Below are 18802 nucleotides of genomic sequence, written 5' to 3' on the forward strand. Positions count from 1 at the left end.
GGAATGGGAAACAGTTTTTTAAAAGAAGGGGGAAAAGAAGACCCTAATCGCTCCCATTTATTCTTAATAATATTTGCTATCTTAACGGGGACCGGGAAAGTCTGAGGCACCACCCTGTCCTCATACACCTTGTCAAGTTTATGGATCTTAGGTTCCAGAACCTCCAGAGTAGCAAGTACCTGTCGCAGCAGAAAATGCAAATTTTCCATCCTAAACCTATAACCAGGCTCCTCCGCAGCAGGAGGCTTAGATGACCCGGCTTCCGACCCAAAATGGGCCTCCTCTGAAGAGTCGGAGTAGGTCTCGACCTCGTATAGAGCCTCTGGATCTGCCATCGGAGAGGACAAACCCTCGGTCGAGCCGCCATGATACACCCTACGCTTGCACTTAGCAGAATGAGGTAAGGCATCGATCACCTTAGAAACCGCCGATTCCAGTTGGTCCGCAAAGTCTGACGGCCAACTAATCTTTTCTGAAGGAGTAACGGTGGGACCCCAGGGCACTGCATGTGCAATAGGAGATGAATGCAGGGAACGCACCTCACGGGACGGAGAACCCTCAGAGGTGGACGGCTCAGTAGTACTAGACATCCGTTTACATTTAGATGTTGCAACTTTATGTTGGAACATAGTTGAGCAGGCTGATCTACCAAAACCTCCTCACAATAAACACAGGAATGAGACTTTGTTAAGGAGGGAGAGCCCTCTAACGCGTCAGAGTCCTCCATCGCTTGCGTTTATGGGAAGACTAACTTAATTTACAAAAAGGAACCTTATACCACCGGGTATGGCCGGGGCACTCACCACCTCCTAGGACCCGGACTACAGAAACCGCTATGTCTCCTGCGGCACAGATCAGGAGAGACACACCCCGTCACGTGGAATGCCTGGCAGGACCGCCCCTGCACTAGGGAAAAAGTCACCTGAAAGTTCCACACATTGCCAGAGCCTCATCTCGCACATAACGCAGCAATGACACAATAAACAATATTATGTATAAACCCCCCCCTGTTCAATAATCCCCCTTCCAGGAATATTAACCCTTGATTCTGTAAAGATAAAAAGGCGCCACACTGTGACCCTGACTTCTATGTTATCATCATTATCATCCTCAATAAAAAATGAAACGATCTTACCAGAATCTACGCCGTGGAACAGGAACACAGCCTTTCAAGTGTGACGAATAATAGCATTGCCTTCTGCCATGGACTTGAGAGAAGAAAGCAGGCAGTGAAGTCGAGATGGTTTCGCAGAAAGAAACTTCCTGCATCTCCGGACTCTAACTTTCGCTCAGGCCCTCACTGAGAGACTGTCAGGATTCCTACAAAACTACAGTCCCACTGCGAAGAGTACTACCCTCTATAAGAGACTACTCCGAAACTCTGGCACTCCTCTGCCATCCTCTTGTGACGAAAGGCAAAGAATGACTGGGGGATGAGGGAAGTGGGGGAGGTATTTAAGCCTTTGGCTGGGGTGGCTTTGCCTCCTCCTGGTGGCCAGGTTCTTAATTCCCAATAGTAATGAATGAGGCCGTGGACTCTCCTCCCCTTTAGATGGTAATAACCTTTATCTCATTCTAGGAAGATGTGAGGTCAATCTATCTTTAACTTTATAACTTGCAAATGAAAGTATCCTGCATGATGACACCTAACTGTTCTAGAAAATAATATGTTTTAAATAAGCTTCAAAATAGTAATCTCTTCTTTTCTACATTAATGTGGACAATTGACTCTTTTACAAAAGGAGGTTGGCCAATTAAACTATACTTTTGCCCATCATCAGTCTAAGAGGTGGAGGTTGCTTAAGTGGTTACATTGCTTGGATTTTTTTTTTTTGTAAGCAAAGAACGTAAAACACAAAGGTGAAAAGAATGCTGCATAGTCACCTCCAAAATTATAATCCATTCTACACTAAATATTTACTTGTACTTTATATAGCGTGCTCAGAAAATTCCTTTCTTCTCTAACTCCATGTCATTAGTAAGTATTAATGGTGACAGCTTGATATAAAAGACTAGACACATCATATTTCATTCTAAAGCTTCCAACTGTAATCTTCAACTATGCAAACCTTGTTTTTGCTATAAGCCCCAGTTGCACCTTATGGGTGGCAAATCCATGTATATACCCAAATGTAGGTCTAAATCTTCCTCCCTTCCACATTCGAACATGTTTTATTTTTTTATATGAACTACTCTAATACCATGCAGCTTATTACATTCTAAATACTCAATATATATCTGAAAGTGCATATAATTTTACATTTTTGTTTTGGAATAAATGAAAAATTGTTTTTGCAAATGTGATTTTGCTTGATAAATAGTTTCTCCTGCCCATAATTCTATAACTAAGATGCTTTGATGAATAGTTTGGTTGCAAAAGCTTTACATAGTTTATCTGCTGTCGTGTGCGCCGTTTATTGGCTCTGAGTGTAAATGAAAGCTCTTCATTACATGCCATACTGAGATATAATATTTTGTGCAATGTACAGGCCTTCACTCACAACGCCAAGTCTTGCTTCAGTCAACACAAGCCCCAAATAAAATATATGAGACGACTCTTGCTTTTTACAACATACGGCATCAGCAGAAGTGTAAAAGGTCAATAAAACAAATACAGCCCAGACACCAGGAGTCTGGGGGCTAAGTTATGGACCTCAGGGGAGAAGCATAATAACTTCAAGGGCGGTGTAGACTACAGCCTTGGACTCGGTCAATATAATCCATCAACCTTGCTCCCTCCCTCGCCAGCCATCTATCACCATGTCCCTGAGACGCAGCCAGTGTTAGCATTATGCGTCCTTTTTTAGGCTACTCAACAAATTAGTATAAGCAAAACTACTTCTAATAATGTAACTGGAGATTTTAGCATAACAGACAGGGTCAGGATCATTTTAGGGGGCTGATCCATGTAGATCATGTAGATACATTAGGGTGAAAAATATAAAAAAATAAAAACTCTACAAAAAATAGACACAACAGAAAGCCAGGCTTTAAAGTAAGTGAATCTCTGTTAAAACCCCTACTCTTTGCTTCTTGGTTAGAAAATGGAATAAAATATTACGTGTGCATGAACCAGTATGCACAGTAATGCTTACACTACCAGATAGAAAGGAGAATAATAATCAGGAACGTTTGGATTCTAAAGCCTCTCCTTCTTCAGCACTCTATATATACGTACTATTCATCCCTGTAGGCGTTCGGGCCACAGTGCCAGTCTGCAGAGAGGCTGGTAGCATCTCTGTCTTCATGGGAAGTCCACTCTCTGTCCGGTCAGGTGCTCCAAACATAGGCAGCTGAGCTGCTTTCTCCAGTGTAGGCAGCAACTGGTCAAGCTGATCAAAGTCATCTGGAAACTGAAAAAAGCGAGAAACAACAGTGTTTATTTGTTACAAATTTACTCATTTTGTTTTTCTGACTAATTTCAGTTACTTCAATTTTCCTTCCCACTGTATCATGTGACATACACTGTGAATAATTGCACATGCTCAGTAGGAGCTGGTGTCTCAGAAAGTGTGCATATAAAAAGATTGTGCACATTTTGATAAAGGATGAGAATTGCTAAGTTGTTTATAATTGTGTGCTCAAACTAAATCATTAAAGTTTAATTTTGACTTTTAGTGTTCCTTTAACATCTGGTTTGATGCAATTATTTTTCAACTCTTACTCTCCACCCAGCATTTTCCTTATTTGGAGAAGCAAATGCAGCCAGCGTCATTGTGTTAAAAAAAAAATCTTCATTGTTTGACTTCAGCAGAAATAATTAGGAAGAGCTACATGACAAGGTTAAGCTTGTGAATCCTCTCACGTGCTCTTTTATTTGCCAGGACTGGAAAATCCAGACTCAAATTATAAGAAAAAGGGGGCAGAATAAATAATGAAAGTATATAACCACCATTGTGGGGGGGTTAAAGGGACAGTCTATTCAAAATTAAACTTTCATGATTCAGATAGGGCATGCAATTTTAAAGAACATTCCAATTTACTTTTATTGAAACTAAACCTCGATACGCTCATATGCTAATCAGGGCTCAACATTTTCAGTCTCCCACTAGCCACTGGCGAGTAGAAATTGAACAGCGGCGAGTAGATACCCTAGTCAGGTTACAAAGTAGGGGAATGTGCTTAAATCATTCATTTAAATGAATATTGTGGGGAAATAAGAAATGCTCTTTACCCATAAAAAAGTTAATTTTAAGCAGATAACTCCTTTAACCCCTTAATGACCACAGCACTTTTCCATTTTCTGTCCGTTTGGGACCAAGGCTATTTTTACATTTTTGCAGTGTTTGTGTTTAGCTGTAATTTTCTTCTTACTCATTTACTGTAGCCACACATATTATATACCGTTTTTCTCGCCATTAAATGGACTTTCTAAAGATACCATTATTTTCATCATATCTTATAATTTACTATAAAAAAATGATAAAATATGAGGAAAAATGGAAAAAAACACACTTTTTCTAACTTTGACCCCCAAAATCTGTTACATATCTAAAACCACCAAAAAACACCCATGCTAAATAGTTTCTAAATTTTGTCCTGAGTTTAGAAATACCCAATGTTTACATGTTCTTTGCTTTTTGTGCAAGTTATAGGGCCATAAATACAAGTAGCACTTTGCTATTTCCAAACCATTTTTTTCCAAAATTAGCGCTAGTTACATTAGAACACTAATATCTTTCAGGAATCCCTGAATATCCCTTGACATGTATATATTTTTTTTTAGTAGACATCCCAAAGTATTGATCTAGGCCAATTTTGGTATATTTCATACCACCATTTCACCGCCAAATGCGATCAAATCCAAAAAATCGTTCACTTTTTCACAAATTTTTTCACAAACTTTCGGTTTCTCACTGAAATTATTTACAAACAACTTGTGCAATTATGGCATAAATGGTTGTAAATTCTTCTCTGGGATCCCCTTTGTTCAGAAATAGCAGACATATATGGCTTTGGCGTTGCTTTTTGGTAATTAGAAGGCCGCTAAATGCCACTGCGCACCACAAGTGTATTTTGCCCAGCAGTTAAGGGGTTAATTAGGGAGCTTTTAGGGAGCTTGTAGGGTTAATTTTAGCTTTAGTGTAGTGTAGTAGACAACCCCAAGTATTGATCTAGGCACATTTTGGTATATTTCATGCCACCATTTCACCGCCAAATGCGATCAAATTAAAAAAAACTTAACATTTTTCACAATTTTAGGTTTCTCACTGAAATCATTTACAAACAGCTTGTGCAATTATGGCACAAATGGTTGTAAATGCTTGTCTGGGATCCCCTTTGTTCAGAAATAGCAGACATATATGACTTTGGCGTTGCTTTCTGGTAATTAGAAGGCCGCTAAATCCTGCTGCGCCTCACACGTGTATTATGGCTAGCAGTGAAGGGGTTAATTAGGGAGTTTGTAGGGAGCTTGCAGGGTTAATTTTAGCTTTAGTGTAGAGATCAGCCTCCCATCTGGCACATCCCACCCCCTGATCCCTCCCAAACAGCTCCCTTCCCTTCCCTCCCCCACAATTGTCCCCACCATCTAAGTACTGGCAGAAAGTCTGCCAGTACTAAAATAAAAGGGTTTTTAAAAAAAAATATATATATTTTTTTTTTAGCATATGTACATATGCTACTGTGTAGGATCCCCCCCCTTAGCCCCCAACCTCCCTGATCCCCCCCAAAACCGCTCTCTAACCCTCCCCTCTGCCTTATTGGGGGCCATCTTGGGTACTGGCAGCTGTCTGCCAGTACCCAGTTTGCAATAAAAAGTGCAATAAAAAGTGCTTTTTTGTTTTGTTTTTCTTTTCTGTAGTGTAGCTTCCCCCACCCCCACACAGACAAACCCCCACCACCTTGCTGATCGTTTTTTTTTTTAATTTTTGACTTTCAACATTTTTAATTTTCAACATTTTCTGTAGTGTAGCGGTTCCCACCCTCCCGTGCACACGCGCGCGCGCCCCCAGCCGCCCACGATCCCGCCCCCCTTCACATAACCAGGGCCAACAATGGCCTCCACCCGCCTCCCGGTCCGGCTCCCACCCACCAACGCAGTAAGCCACCGATCTCCGGTGCAGAGAGGGCCACAGAGTGGCTCTCTCTGCACCGGATGGCTTACAAAGGTTATTGCAGGATGCCTCCATATCGAGGCATCACTGCAATAACCGGAAAGCAGCTGGAAGCGAGCAGGATCGCTTCCAGCTGCTTTCCACACTGAGGACGTGCAGGGTACGTTCTCAGGCGTTAACTGCCTTTTTTCTGAGGACGTACCCTGCACGTCCTCAGTCGTTAAGGGGTTAAAGGAATAGTGTGCTCAAGCAAGCAGCTGATGAGTTTTTTTGTATTCAAAGTAACTGCAGGGACACTTTTTCTTCTACCACCACAGAAAATATTGCAGCATTGACAAGATCAGTATAGAGGGCAGTTCCCCAGGCAAAATCAGCTATTCTAATTGATTGTTCCCTTTATCAAGCTAAAGGCTACCAATGGTTAGTTGTGAAGCTATCAACCCATGCAAATGTACAAAAAGCAAACTGCACACCAAACACACGTCCCTGCTGCCTTAGATTGAACCTGTCCTGGTTTACACAACTCTGCACCACGTGGGAGGCAGATAAACACTGTCTATACACTGTGCCAAATGGCCAGCTTAATGACTTATACCATTATGGTTTAAAATAAAATGTTAATTATTGCACAATAAGGTGTTTCACAATAGCTAACCATATGGAAAGAGAGGGTGGGATAGTGGGTGCGGTATGGGCAGTTGATGGGTGAGGTTAGTGGCAAGTGACATTTAGGCCTGGCTAGTATTTTATATAGAAATAAGTGAACACTTGGCTCTCTGAAGCCTTGGCTCTTTGTGCCCTGTGCTTCTAAGTGCCCTGTGTTACAAGTGCCGAGTTAAGAACTGGAGTTGTATCCATGACACTACCACCTAGAATGCTCTACTAACAACATGAAGCACTGTTCTAACCCTCCATCTCATCTCTCTACAGGTATGCATCTCTCCTGCTTCCTTTATCTGCCTGGTTGCCCCTCTGTATCCCTTTAATTTGCTAAAATACACTGGTATGCATCTCTCCTACTTCCTTTATCTGCCTGGTTGCCCCTCTGTATCCCTTTAATTTGCTAAAATACACTGGTATGCATCTCTCCTACTTCCTTCATCTGCCTGGTTGCCCCTCTGTATCCCTTTAATTTGCTAAAATACACTGGTATGCATCTCTCCTACTTCCTTCATCTGCCTGGTTGCCCCTCTGTATCCCTTTAATTTGCTAAAATACACTGGTATGCATCTCTCCTGCTTCCTTCATCTGCCTGGTTGCCCCTCTGTATCCCTTTAATTTGCTAAAATACACTGGTATGCATCTCTCCTGCTTCCTTCATCTGCCTGGTTGCCCCTCTGTATCCCTTTAATTTGCTAAAATACACTGGTATGCATCTCTCCTGCTTCCTTCATCTGCCTGGTTGCCCCTCTGTATCCCTTTAATTTGCTAAAATACACTGGTATGCATCTCTCCTGCTTCCTTCATCTGCCTGGTTGCCCCTCTGTATCCCTTTAATTTGCTAAAATACACTGGTATGCATCTCTCCTGCTTCCTTCATCTGCCTGGTTGCCCCTCTGTATCCCTTTAATTTGCTAAAATACACTGGTATGCATCTCTCCTGCTTCCTTCATCTGCCTGGTTGCCCCTCTGTATCCCTTTAATTTGCTAAAATACACAGGTATGCATCTCTCCTGCTGTCTGGATTTATGATTTTTTTGTTAGATTTGTTATCAGTTCCTTTGTACAATATCTGTGCTTCCCAACCATTTGTCTTCCCCCAATCTAATTTGCAAGTGTGTATAACTCCAGTCTCCTAACTAGTCTGCCCGTGCACAGCTGTCCTGATTCAAATCATTACAATTTATATAGAAATAAGTGAACACTTGGCTCTTTGTGCTTCTAAGTGCGCTGTGTTACAAGTGCCGAGTTAAGAACTGGAGTTGGAAACTGCAGTCCCACTAACAGGTAAAACCTATTAACTATACACGTGCACAATGCTTTCAATGTATTTTCTGCTTTCTCTGTCTGCCCTTTTCCTAAAAATCACTGCACTTCCCTGTAGCAACAATAACCCCCACACTATCCTTATCTCACCCTCCCTTCTCTCATCCCCTATGCTGTCCTCTCATGAACTACTTTGTCTCCTTAGAAATACTTCCCCATCTAACTCTCCTGTGTCTAATCATACCCACTACTACAAGTCCCCCTCTCACCTTCTGTCACTCACACTCCTCCTACTGCTTGCTGCTGGTGACATCTCTCCTAACCCTGGCCCTGCAGCATTAAAGGGACAGTATACTGTAAAATAATTTTTCCCTTAATGTGTTTACAATTGCTTTTTTCACCATATGCAGAGTAAAAAATGTATGAAAATTAGCTTTTTAAGGTTTATTTGTGTATTTTAAAGCTCTGATTTGTGTTTTGAACCCACAACCTAATAAAATGGGTTGAGCTTGTAGGTATAATCAGATCTCATTACTTTATCACATTGTGTACATATACAACATAATTTATGTAAGAACTTACCTGATAAATTCATTTCTTTCATATTAGCAAGAGTCCATGAGCTAGTGACGTATGGGATATACATTCCTACCAGGAGGGGCAAAGTTTCCCAAACCTCAAAATGCCTATAAATACACCCCTCACCACACCCACAATTCAGTTTAACGAATAGCCAAGAAGTGGGGTGATAAAAAAGTGCGAAAGCATATAAAATAAGGAATTGGAATAATTGTGCTTTATACAAAAATCATAACCACCACAAAAAAGGGCGGGCCTCATGGACTCTTGCTAATATGAAAGAAATGAATTTATCAGCTAAGTTCTTACATAAATTATGTTTTCTTTCATGTAATTAGCAAGAGTCCATGAGCTAGTGACGTATGGGATAATGATTACCCAAGATGTGGATCTTTCCACGCAAGAGTCACTAGAGAGGGAGGGATAAAATAAAGACAGCCAATTCCTGCTGAAAATAATCCACACCCAAAATAAAGTTTAATGAAAAACATAAGCAGAAGATTCAAACTGAAACCGCTGCCTGAAGTACTTTTCTACCAAAAACTGCTTCAGAAGAAGAAAATACATCAAAATGGTAGAATTTAGTAAAAGTATGCAAAGAGGACCAAGTTGCTGCTTTGCAAATCTGATCAATCGAAGCTTCATTCCTAAACGCCGAGGAAGTAGAAACTGACCTAGTAGAATGAGCTGTAATCCTTTGAGGCGGAGATTTACCCGACTCAACATAGGCAAGATGAATTAAAGATTTCAACCAAGATGCCAAAGAAATGGCAGAAGCTTTCTGGCCTTTTCTAGAACCAGAAAAGATAACAAATAAACTAGAAGTCTTTCGGAAAGACTTAGTAGCTTCAACATAATATTTCAAAGCTCTAACAACATCCAAAGAATGCAATGATTTCTCCTTAGAATTCTTAGGATTAGGACATAATGAAGGAACCACAATTTCCCTACTAATGTTGTTAGAATTCACAACTTTAGGTAAAAATTCAAAAGAAGTTCGCAACACTGCCTTATCCTGATGAAAAATCAGAAAAGGAGACTCACAAGAAAGAGCAGATAATTCAGAAACTCTTCTGGCAGAAGAGATTGCCAAAAGGAACAAAACTTTCCAAGAAAGTAATTTAATGTCCAATGAATGCATAGGTTCAAACGGAGGAGCTTGAAGAGCCCCCAGAACCAAATTCAAACTCCAAGGAGGAGAAATTGACTTAATGACAGGTTTTATACGAACCAAAGCTTGTACAAAACAATGAATATCAGGAAGATTAGCAATCTTTCTGTGAAAAAGAACAGAAAGAGCAGAGATTTGTCCTTTCAAAGAACTTGCGGATAAACCTTTATCTAAACCATCCTGAAGAAACTGTAAAATTCTCGGAATTCTAAAAGAATGCCAAGAAAAATGATGAGAAAGACACCAAGAAATATAAGTCTTCCAGACTCTATAATATATCTCTCTGGATACAGATTTACGAGCCTGTAACATAGTATTAATCACAGAGTCAGAGAAACCTCTTTGACCAAGAATCAAGCGTTCAATCTCCATACCTTTAAATTTAAGGATTTGAGATCCTGATGGGAAAAAGGACCTTGCGACAGAAGGTCTGGTCGTAGCGGAAGAGTCCACGGATGGCAAGAGGCCATCCGGACAAGATCCGCATACCAAAACCTGTGAGGCCATGCCAGAGCTACCAGCAGAACAAACGAGCATTCCTTCAGAATCTTGGAGATTACTCTTGGAAGAAGAACTAGAGGCGGAAACATATAAGCAGGATGATACTTCCAAGGAAGTGATAATGCATCCACTGCTTCCGCCTGAGGATCCCGGGATCTGGACAGATACCTGGGAAGTTTCTTGTTTAGATGAGACGCCATCAGATCTATTTCTGGAAGCTCCCACATTTGAACAATCTGAAGAAATACCTCTGGGTGAAGAGACCATTCGCCCGGATGCAACGTTTGGCGACTGAGATAATCCGCTTCCCAATTGTCTATACCTGGGATATGAACCGCAGAGATTAGACAGGAGCTGGATTCCGCCCAAACCAGAATTCGAGATACTTCTTTCATAGCCAGAGGACTGTGAGTCCCTCCTTGATGATTGATGTATGCCACAGTAGTGACATTGTCTGTCTGAAAACAAATGAACGATTCTCTCTTCAGAAGAGGCCAAGACTGAAGAGCTCTGAAAATTGCACGGAGTTCCAAAATATTGATCGGTAATCTCACCTCCTGAGATTCCCAAACTCCTTGTGCCGTCAGAGATCCCCACACAGCTCCCCAACCTGTGAGACTTGCATCTGTTGAAATTACAGTCCAGGTCGGAAGCACAAAAGAAGCCCCCTGAATTAAACGATGGTGATCTGTCCACCACGTTAGAGAGTGTCGTACAATCGGTTTTAAAGATATTAATTGAGATATCTTTGTGTAATCCCTGCACCATTGATTCAGCATACAGAGCTGAAGAGGTCGCATGTGAAAACGAGCAAAGGGGATCGCGTCCGATGCAGCAGTCATAAGACCTAGAATTTCCATGCATAAGGCTACCGAAGGGAATGATTGTGACTGAAGGTTTCGACAAGCTGAAATCAATTTTAGACGTCTCTTGTCTGTTAAAGACAGAGTCATGGACACTGAATCTATCTGGAAACCCAGAAAAGTTACCCTTGTCTGAGGAATCAATGAACTTTTTGGTAAATTGATCCTCCAACCATGATCTTGAAGAAACAACACAAGTCGATTCGTATGAGATTCTGCTAAATGTAAAGACTGAGCAAGTACCAAGATATCGTCCAAATAAGGAAATACCACAATACCCTGTTCTCTGATTACAGGCAGAAGGGCACCGAGAACCTTTGTAAAAATTCTTGGAGCTGTAGCTAGGCCAAACGGCAGAGCCACAAACTGGTAATGCTTGTCCAGAAAAGAGAATCTCAGGAACTGATAATGATCTGGATGAATCGGAATATACAGATAAGCATCCTGTAAATCTATTGTGGACATATAATGCCCTTGCTGAACAAAAGGCAAGATAGTCCTTACAGTTACCATTTTGAACGTTGGTATCCTTGCATAACGATTCAATATTTTTAGATCCAGAACTGGTCTGAAGGAATTCTCCTTCTTTGGTACAATGAAGAGATTTAAATAAAACCCCATCCCCTGTTCCAGAACTGGAACTGGCATAATTACTCCAGCCAACTCTAGATCTGAAACACAATTCAGAAATGCTTGAGCTTTCACTGGATTTACTGGGACACGGGAAAGAAAAAATCTCTTTGCAGGAGGTCTCATCTTGAAACCAATTCTGTACCCTTCTGAAACAATGTTCTGAATCCAAAGATTGTGAACAGAATTGATCCAAATTTCTTTGAAAAAACGTAACCTGCCCCCTACCAGCTGAGCTGGAATGAGGGCCGCACCTTCATGTGGACTTAGAAGCAGGCTTTGCCTTTCTAGAAGGCTTGGATTTATTCCAGACTGGAGATGGTTTCCAAACTGAAACTGCTCCTGAGGATGAAGGATCAGGCTTTTGTTCTTTGTTGAAACGAAAGGAACGAAAACGATTATTAGCCCTGTTTTTACCCTTAGATTTTTTATCCTGTGGTAAAAAAGTTCCTTTCCCACCAGTAACAGTTGAGATAATGGAATCCAACTGAGAACCAAATAATTTGTTACCCTGGAAAGAAATGGAAAGTAGAGTTGATTTAGAAGCCATATCAGCATTCCAAGTTTTAAGCCATAAAGCTCTTCTAGCTAAAATAGCTAGAGACATAAACCTGACATCAACTCTGATAATATCAAAAATGGCATCACAGATAAAATTATTAGCATGCTGAAGAAGAATAATAATATTATGAGAATCATGATCTGTTACTTGTTGTGCTAAAGTCTCCAACCAAAAAGTTGAAGCTGCAGCAACATCAGCCAAAGATATAGCAGGTCTAAGAAGATTACCTGAACACAGATAAGCTTTTCTTAGAAAGGATTCAATTTTCCTATCTAAAGGATCTTTAAACGAAGTACCATCTGACGTAGGAATAGTAGTACGTTTAGCAAGGGTAGAAATAGCCCCATCAACTTTAGGGATTTTGTCCCAAAATTCTAATCTGTCAGACGGCACAGGATATAATTGCTTAAAACGTTTAGAAGGAGTAAATGAATTACCCAATTTATCCCATTCTCTGGAAATTACTTCAGAAATAGCATTAGGAACAGGAAAAACTTCTGGAATAACCACAGGAGATTTAAACACCTTATCTAAACGTTTAGAATTAGTATCAAGAGGACCAGAATCCTCTATTTCTAAAGCAATTAGTACTTCTTTAAGTAAAGAACGAATAAATTCCATTTTAAATAAATATGAAGATTTATCAGCATCAATCTCTGAGACAGAATCCTCTGAACCAGAAGAGTCATCAGAATCAGAATGATGATGTTCATTTAAAAATTCATCTGTAGAGAGAGAAGTTTTAAAAGATTTTTTTATGTTTACTAGAAGGAGAAATAACAGACATAGCCTTCTTGATGGATTCAGAAACAAAATCTCTTATGTTATCAGGAACATTCTGCACCTTAGATGTTGAGGGAACTGCAACAGGCAATGGTACATTACTAAAGGAAATATTATCTGCTTTAACAAGTTTGTCATGACAATTAATACAAACAACAGCCGGAGGAATAGCTACCAAAAGTTTACAGCAGATACACTTAGCTTTGGTAGTTCCAGCACTAGACAGCGATTTTCCTGAAGTATCTTCTGACTCAGATGCAACGTGAGACATCTTGCAATATGTAAGAGAAAAAACAACATATAAAGCAAAATTGATCAAATTCCTTAAATGACAGTTTCAGGAATGGGAAAAAATGCCAATAAACAAGCTTCTAGTAACCAGAAGCAAAGAAAAAATGAGACTGAAATAATGTGGAGACAAAAGCGACGCCCATATTTTTTGGCGCCAAATAATACGCCCACATTGTTTGGCGCCTAAATGCTTTTTGGCGCAAAAAATGACGCCACATCCGGAACGCCGACATTTTTTGGCGCAAAAGGACGTCAAAAAATGACGCAACTTCCGGCGACACGTATGACGCCGGAAACAGAAAAGATTTTTTGCGCCAAAAAAGTCCGCGCCAAGAATGACGCAATAAAATGAAGCATTTTCAGCCCCCGCGAGCCTAACAGCCCACAGAGAAAAAAAGTCAATTTTTAAGGTAAGAAAAAATGATTGATTCAAACGCATTATCCCAAATATGAAACTGACTGTCTGAAAATAAGGAATGTTGAACATTCTGAGTCAAGGCAAATAAATGTTTGAATACATATATTTAGAACTTTATAAATAAAGTGCCCAACCATAGCTTAGAGTGTCACAGAAAATAAGATTTACTTACCCCAGGACACTCATCTACATGTTTGTAGAAAGCAAAACCAGTACTGAAACGAAAATCAGCAGAGGTAATGGTATATAAATAAGAGTATATCGTCGATCTGAAAAGGGAGGTAAGAGATGAATCTCTACGACCGATAACAGAGAACCTATGAAATAGACCCCGTAGAAGGAGATCACTGCATTCAAATAGGCAATACTCTCCTCACATCCCTCTGACATTCACTGCACGCTGAGAGGAAAACCGGGCTCCAACTTGCTGCGGAGCGCATATCAACGTAGAATCTAGCACAAACTTACTTCACCACCTCCATAGGAGGCAAAGTTTGTAAAACTGAATTGTGGGTGTGGTGAGGGGTGTATTTATAGGCATTTTGAGGTTTGGGAAACTTTGCCCCTCCTGGTAGGAATGTATATCCCATACGTCACTAGCTCATGGACTCTTGCTAATTACATGAAAGAAATGTTTCTTTATCTTATATCTGTCCATAAAACAATCACCAATACTTGGAGAGAACAATGGAAAATCAGCATTTTATTACCTTATCTCTGCTTTATCACACTGGGAGTATAATTTCTTCTGCTGGCTGTGTTTACAAAGCTTATCTATAGCTTGGACCTGCGGCCACAAACTTTCAGAATAGGTGGGGATACCACATGCTAAATCAACTATTTCAAATGCCAATATAAGGGTAAATTAGCTACATGTAAACAATTTAATACACTCCAGCAGGTAAAGTGGATCATTGGGAACAAATTAAAGGGGAGAAAATTTTTGAGTAAACTGTCCCTTTAACCACACTTTTACACTCTCACTCAGTCCCCCACTGCAAAAACTCTAGGTCACGCAATCCTAACAATCTCATCTCTATTAAAACACAGCGCTTATCCCCTCTCTTTTCTTGTGCTCTTTGGAATGCACGCTCTGTCTGTAACAAACTCACAACTGTTCATGACCTTTTTATTTCTAATGCTTTCAATCTTCTAGCAATTACTGAAACCTGGTTATCATCTTCTGACACTGCTTCCATTGCTGCTCTCACGCACGGTGGTCTCCACTTTAGCCACACACCTAGGCCAGGTGATAGACATGGTGGTGGTGTTGGAATCTTACTCTCCCCCTCCTGCTCCTTTCAGCACCTGCAGCCTCATCCATCTCTCTCCTTTTCCTCCTTTGAAGTTCACTGCATCCGACTATTCTCCCCCCTCTCCCTCAGGGTGGCAGTTATCTATCGCCCCCCTGGACCAACCTCCCAATTCCTTGATAACTTTGCTGCCTGGCTTTCTCACTTTCTCTCTACAAATACACCGGCTTTAATCCTGGGGGACTTCAACATCCCCATTGATAACCCATCTGCCCCTGCTGCTTCTAAACTTCTCTCACTCACAAACTCCTTTGGTCTCTCACAATCCACCATATTCCCTACTCACCGCGACGGACACTCTATTGATCTAGTATTCTCCTACCTCTGCTCTCCCTCTGATGCCACCTGTCTCCCATTTCCCATCTCAGACCACCATCTGCTCACCTTTAAGCTTAATATACAGGCTAAACCTACTTCTCCCCCTCACCTCCGCACCTGTAGAAATCTGCACACTGTGGATCCTCTACAACTCTCTAACCTTATTCAAAAACACCTCCCCCACACTTCCACAATATCCTGCCCTGACCTTGCTACAACCCACTATAACAATACTCTCTCCTCGGCACTGGACACTTTCGCTCCTCCCCAAATACGCAAAACCCCACGTCGTCAGCTCCAAGCCTGGCACTCTAACCAAACACGCTACCTGCAAAAATGCTCCCGTGCTGCTGAACGTGCCTGGAGGAAATCCCGCTCTGAATCAGATTTCCTTCACTATAAGTTCATTCTTTATTCTTACTCCTCTGCGCTTCACTTAGCCAAGCAAACCTACTTCTCTTCTCTTATATCTACTCACTCCACAAACCCTAAACGTCTCTTCTCCATTTTCAACTCTCTCCTTTACCCACCGTCACCACCCCCTTCATCTGCCTTTAGTGCTCAAGACCTGGCAGACTACTTTTTCAACAAAACAATTACCATCCAAAGTAATATCCCAACACAAGTCTGCAACCTTCCATCTCCGCCCCTGGCAACCCCCTCCACCACTCTCAGCACCTTCCCCCCTACCTCTGAGAATGAAGTGAGTTCCCTATTGTCTTCCTCACACCTCACTACCTGCCCACTTGACCCTATCCCTTCACATCTAATACCGTCTCTGTCTTCTACCCTCACTCCAGCTCTTACTCACATATTTAACCTATCCCTTACTACCGGTTCATTCCCATCTTCCTTCAAACATGCAAAGGTCACCCCCATCCTCAAAAAAACCCTCCCTCGACCCCAATTCTCCTGCAAACTACCGCCCCATATCACTGCTTCCGCTAGCTTCAAAAGTCCTGGAAAAACTAGTCTTCGATCGCTTAACCCACTTCTTGTCCTCCAACTCACTGCTTGACCCCTTACAATCTGGCTTCCGTTCCCAACACTCAACTGAGACTGCCCTCACCAAAGTTACTAATGATCTTCTTTCTGCTAAAAAAAATGGCCACTACTCAATACTTATCTTACTTGATCTGTCTGCTGCCTTTGACACAGTTGACCATCCCCTTCTCCTACGGACTCTCAGCTCCTTTGGGCTCTCTGACACTGCCCTTTCCTGGATCCACTCTAATCTCTCTAATAGGTCCTTTTCTGTCTCCTTTGCTGGTGGCGACTCCTCTCCATTGCCTCTGTCTGTTGGAGTACCTCAAGGCTCTGTTCTGGGTCCCCTACTCTTCTCTATTTATACATCCTCACTGGGAAAACTTATCAGTAGCTATGGCTTCAACTACCACCTCTATGCTGATGATACCCAGATCTACCTATCCGCCCCTTCACTCTCTCCTTCTATCCTTGCTCACATCGGTGTCTGCTTATCTGGCATTTCTTCTTGGATGGCCTCTCACCACCTAAAAATCAATATGTCCAAGACTGAGCTCCTTCTAATCCCCCCCTCTAATTCTACCCCGGTTCCTAACTTTTCAATCACTGTTGGTGATACCACTATCTCCCCATCACCCCAAGTCCGTGTCCTAGGAGTTACACTTGACTCCAATCTGTCCTTCATTCCCCACATCCAATTGCTCTCTTCCTCCTGTCGCAACCATCTACGCAATATCTCCAAAATCCGTCCATTTCTGAGTGCTGAAACTACTAAACAGCTAATCCACTCCCTGGTAATCTCCCGACTTGACTACTGTAATAACCTAACTGGCCTCCCTCTCTCCCGCCTCTCCCCTCTTCATTCCATCCTAAATGCCTCTGCTAGGCTAATCCACCTCTCCCGACGCTCTGTATCTGCTGCACCTCTCTGCGAGTCCCTTCACTGGCTACCCATCCACAGCAGAATTAAATTCAAAATTCTCATCCTGACCTACAAAGCCCTTACCAATGCAGCCCCCCCTACCTGTCCTCACTCATCAAGAAATATACTCCAGCCCGCCCCCTAAGATCCAACAATGACCTGCTCCTTGCATCTTCTACCATCACCTCCTCCCATGCCAGGCTACAGGACTTCTCTCGTGCAGCACCAACCATCTGGAATGCACTTCCCAGAGCTGTTAGACTTTCCCCTAACTTTTCCTCCTTTAAACGCTCCCTAAAGACCTTTCTGTTCATGGAAGCCTATCTCTAAATCTGTAAAAAATGAATTCTACCTGCCTAACTGCTGCCCCATCTAACTCCACACTAACATCATTCTCACCTTTGCAGTCCCCACCTCCTGTTTCTCACCCTCCTACCATCTAGATTGTAAGTTCCCACGGGAACAGGGCCCTCAATTCCCCCTGTATTTGTTTTGTTAAACTTTGGTGTCTTCTATATTGTATTGTACTGTACTTTTATCTTTGTACCCATGGACAGCGCTGCGGAATCTGTTGGCGCTTTATAAATAAAGAATAATAAATTTGAAATGTTGAGCCATCTGCTAATTTCTAATCCCTTGAAGGCAGCCTCTTATCTCAGTGCATTGTGACAGTTTTGTTACAGCTAGACAGAGCTAGCTCATGTGTGCCATATATATATATAACATTGTGCTTACTCCCATGTAGTTACCTAGGCGTCAGCACTGCTTGGCTAAAAAAACTGAAATAGGGGGCAGTCTGCAGAGGCTTAGTATTATTATAACTGTGTTGGTTATGCAAAACCGGGGAATGAATAATAAAGGGATTATCTATCTTTTCAAACAATAAAAATTCTGGAGTAGACTGTTCCTTTCAACACGTAGAGGTGAAGGATCGCTAGTCTTAAAATGACATGTTCCTACAAATAAGAGCGTCACTTTATACTATAATGCCCCTTTAGTGTATATAAATCTCATGTTCCTACAAATAAGAGCATGTCACTTTATACTATAATGCCCTTTTAGTGTATATAAATCTCATGTTCCTACAAATAAGAGCGTCACTTTATACTATAATGCCCCTTTAGTGTATATAAATCTCATGTTCCTACAAATAAGAGCATGTCACTTTATACTATAATGCCCTTTTAGTGTATATAAATCTCATGTTCCTACAAATAAGAGCGTCACTTTATACTATAATGCCCCTTTAGTGTATATAAATCTCATGTTCCTACAAATAAGAGCATGTCACTTTATACTATAATGCCCTTTTAGTGTATATAAATCTCATGTTCCTACAAATAAGAGCGTCACTTTATACTATAATGCCCCTTTAGTGTATATAAATCTCATGTTCCTACAAATAAGAGCATGTCACTTTATACTATAATGCCCCTTTAGTGTATATAAATCTCATGTTCCTACAAATAAGAGCGTCACTTTATA

The 18802-nt window shown here is 41.3% G+C and overlaps 1 protein-coding gene across 5 annotated transcripts in view; it reads right to left on the bottom strand.

Annotated features, from left to right (window-relative positions):
- Positions 1–18802, bottom strand: part of NCOA1 (nuclear receptor coactivator 1) — a 581392-nt gene that overhangs the window by 52313 nt on the left and 510277 nt on the right. For all 5 annotated transcript variants that reach the window (XM_053709523.1, XM_053709524.1, XM_053709519.1 and 2 more), the window contains exon 11: positions 3179–3353. In XM_053709523.1, coding sequence (XP_053565498.1) covers positions 3179–3353 — 175 coding nt within the window. The remainder of the gene's footprint in view (positions 1–3178; positions 3354–18802) is intronic.

The sequence above is a fragment of the Bombina bombina genome, chromosome 4, assembly GCF_027579735.1.
Source record: "Bombina bombina isolate aBomBom1 chromosome 4, aBomBom1.pri, whole genome shotgun sequence".
In the NCBI taxonomy this organism is placed as follows: Eukaryota; Metazoa; Chordata; class Amphibia; order Anura; family Bombinatoridae; genus Bombina; species Bombina bombina.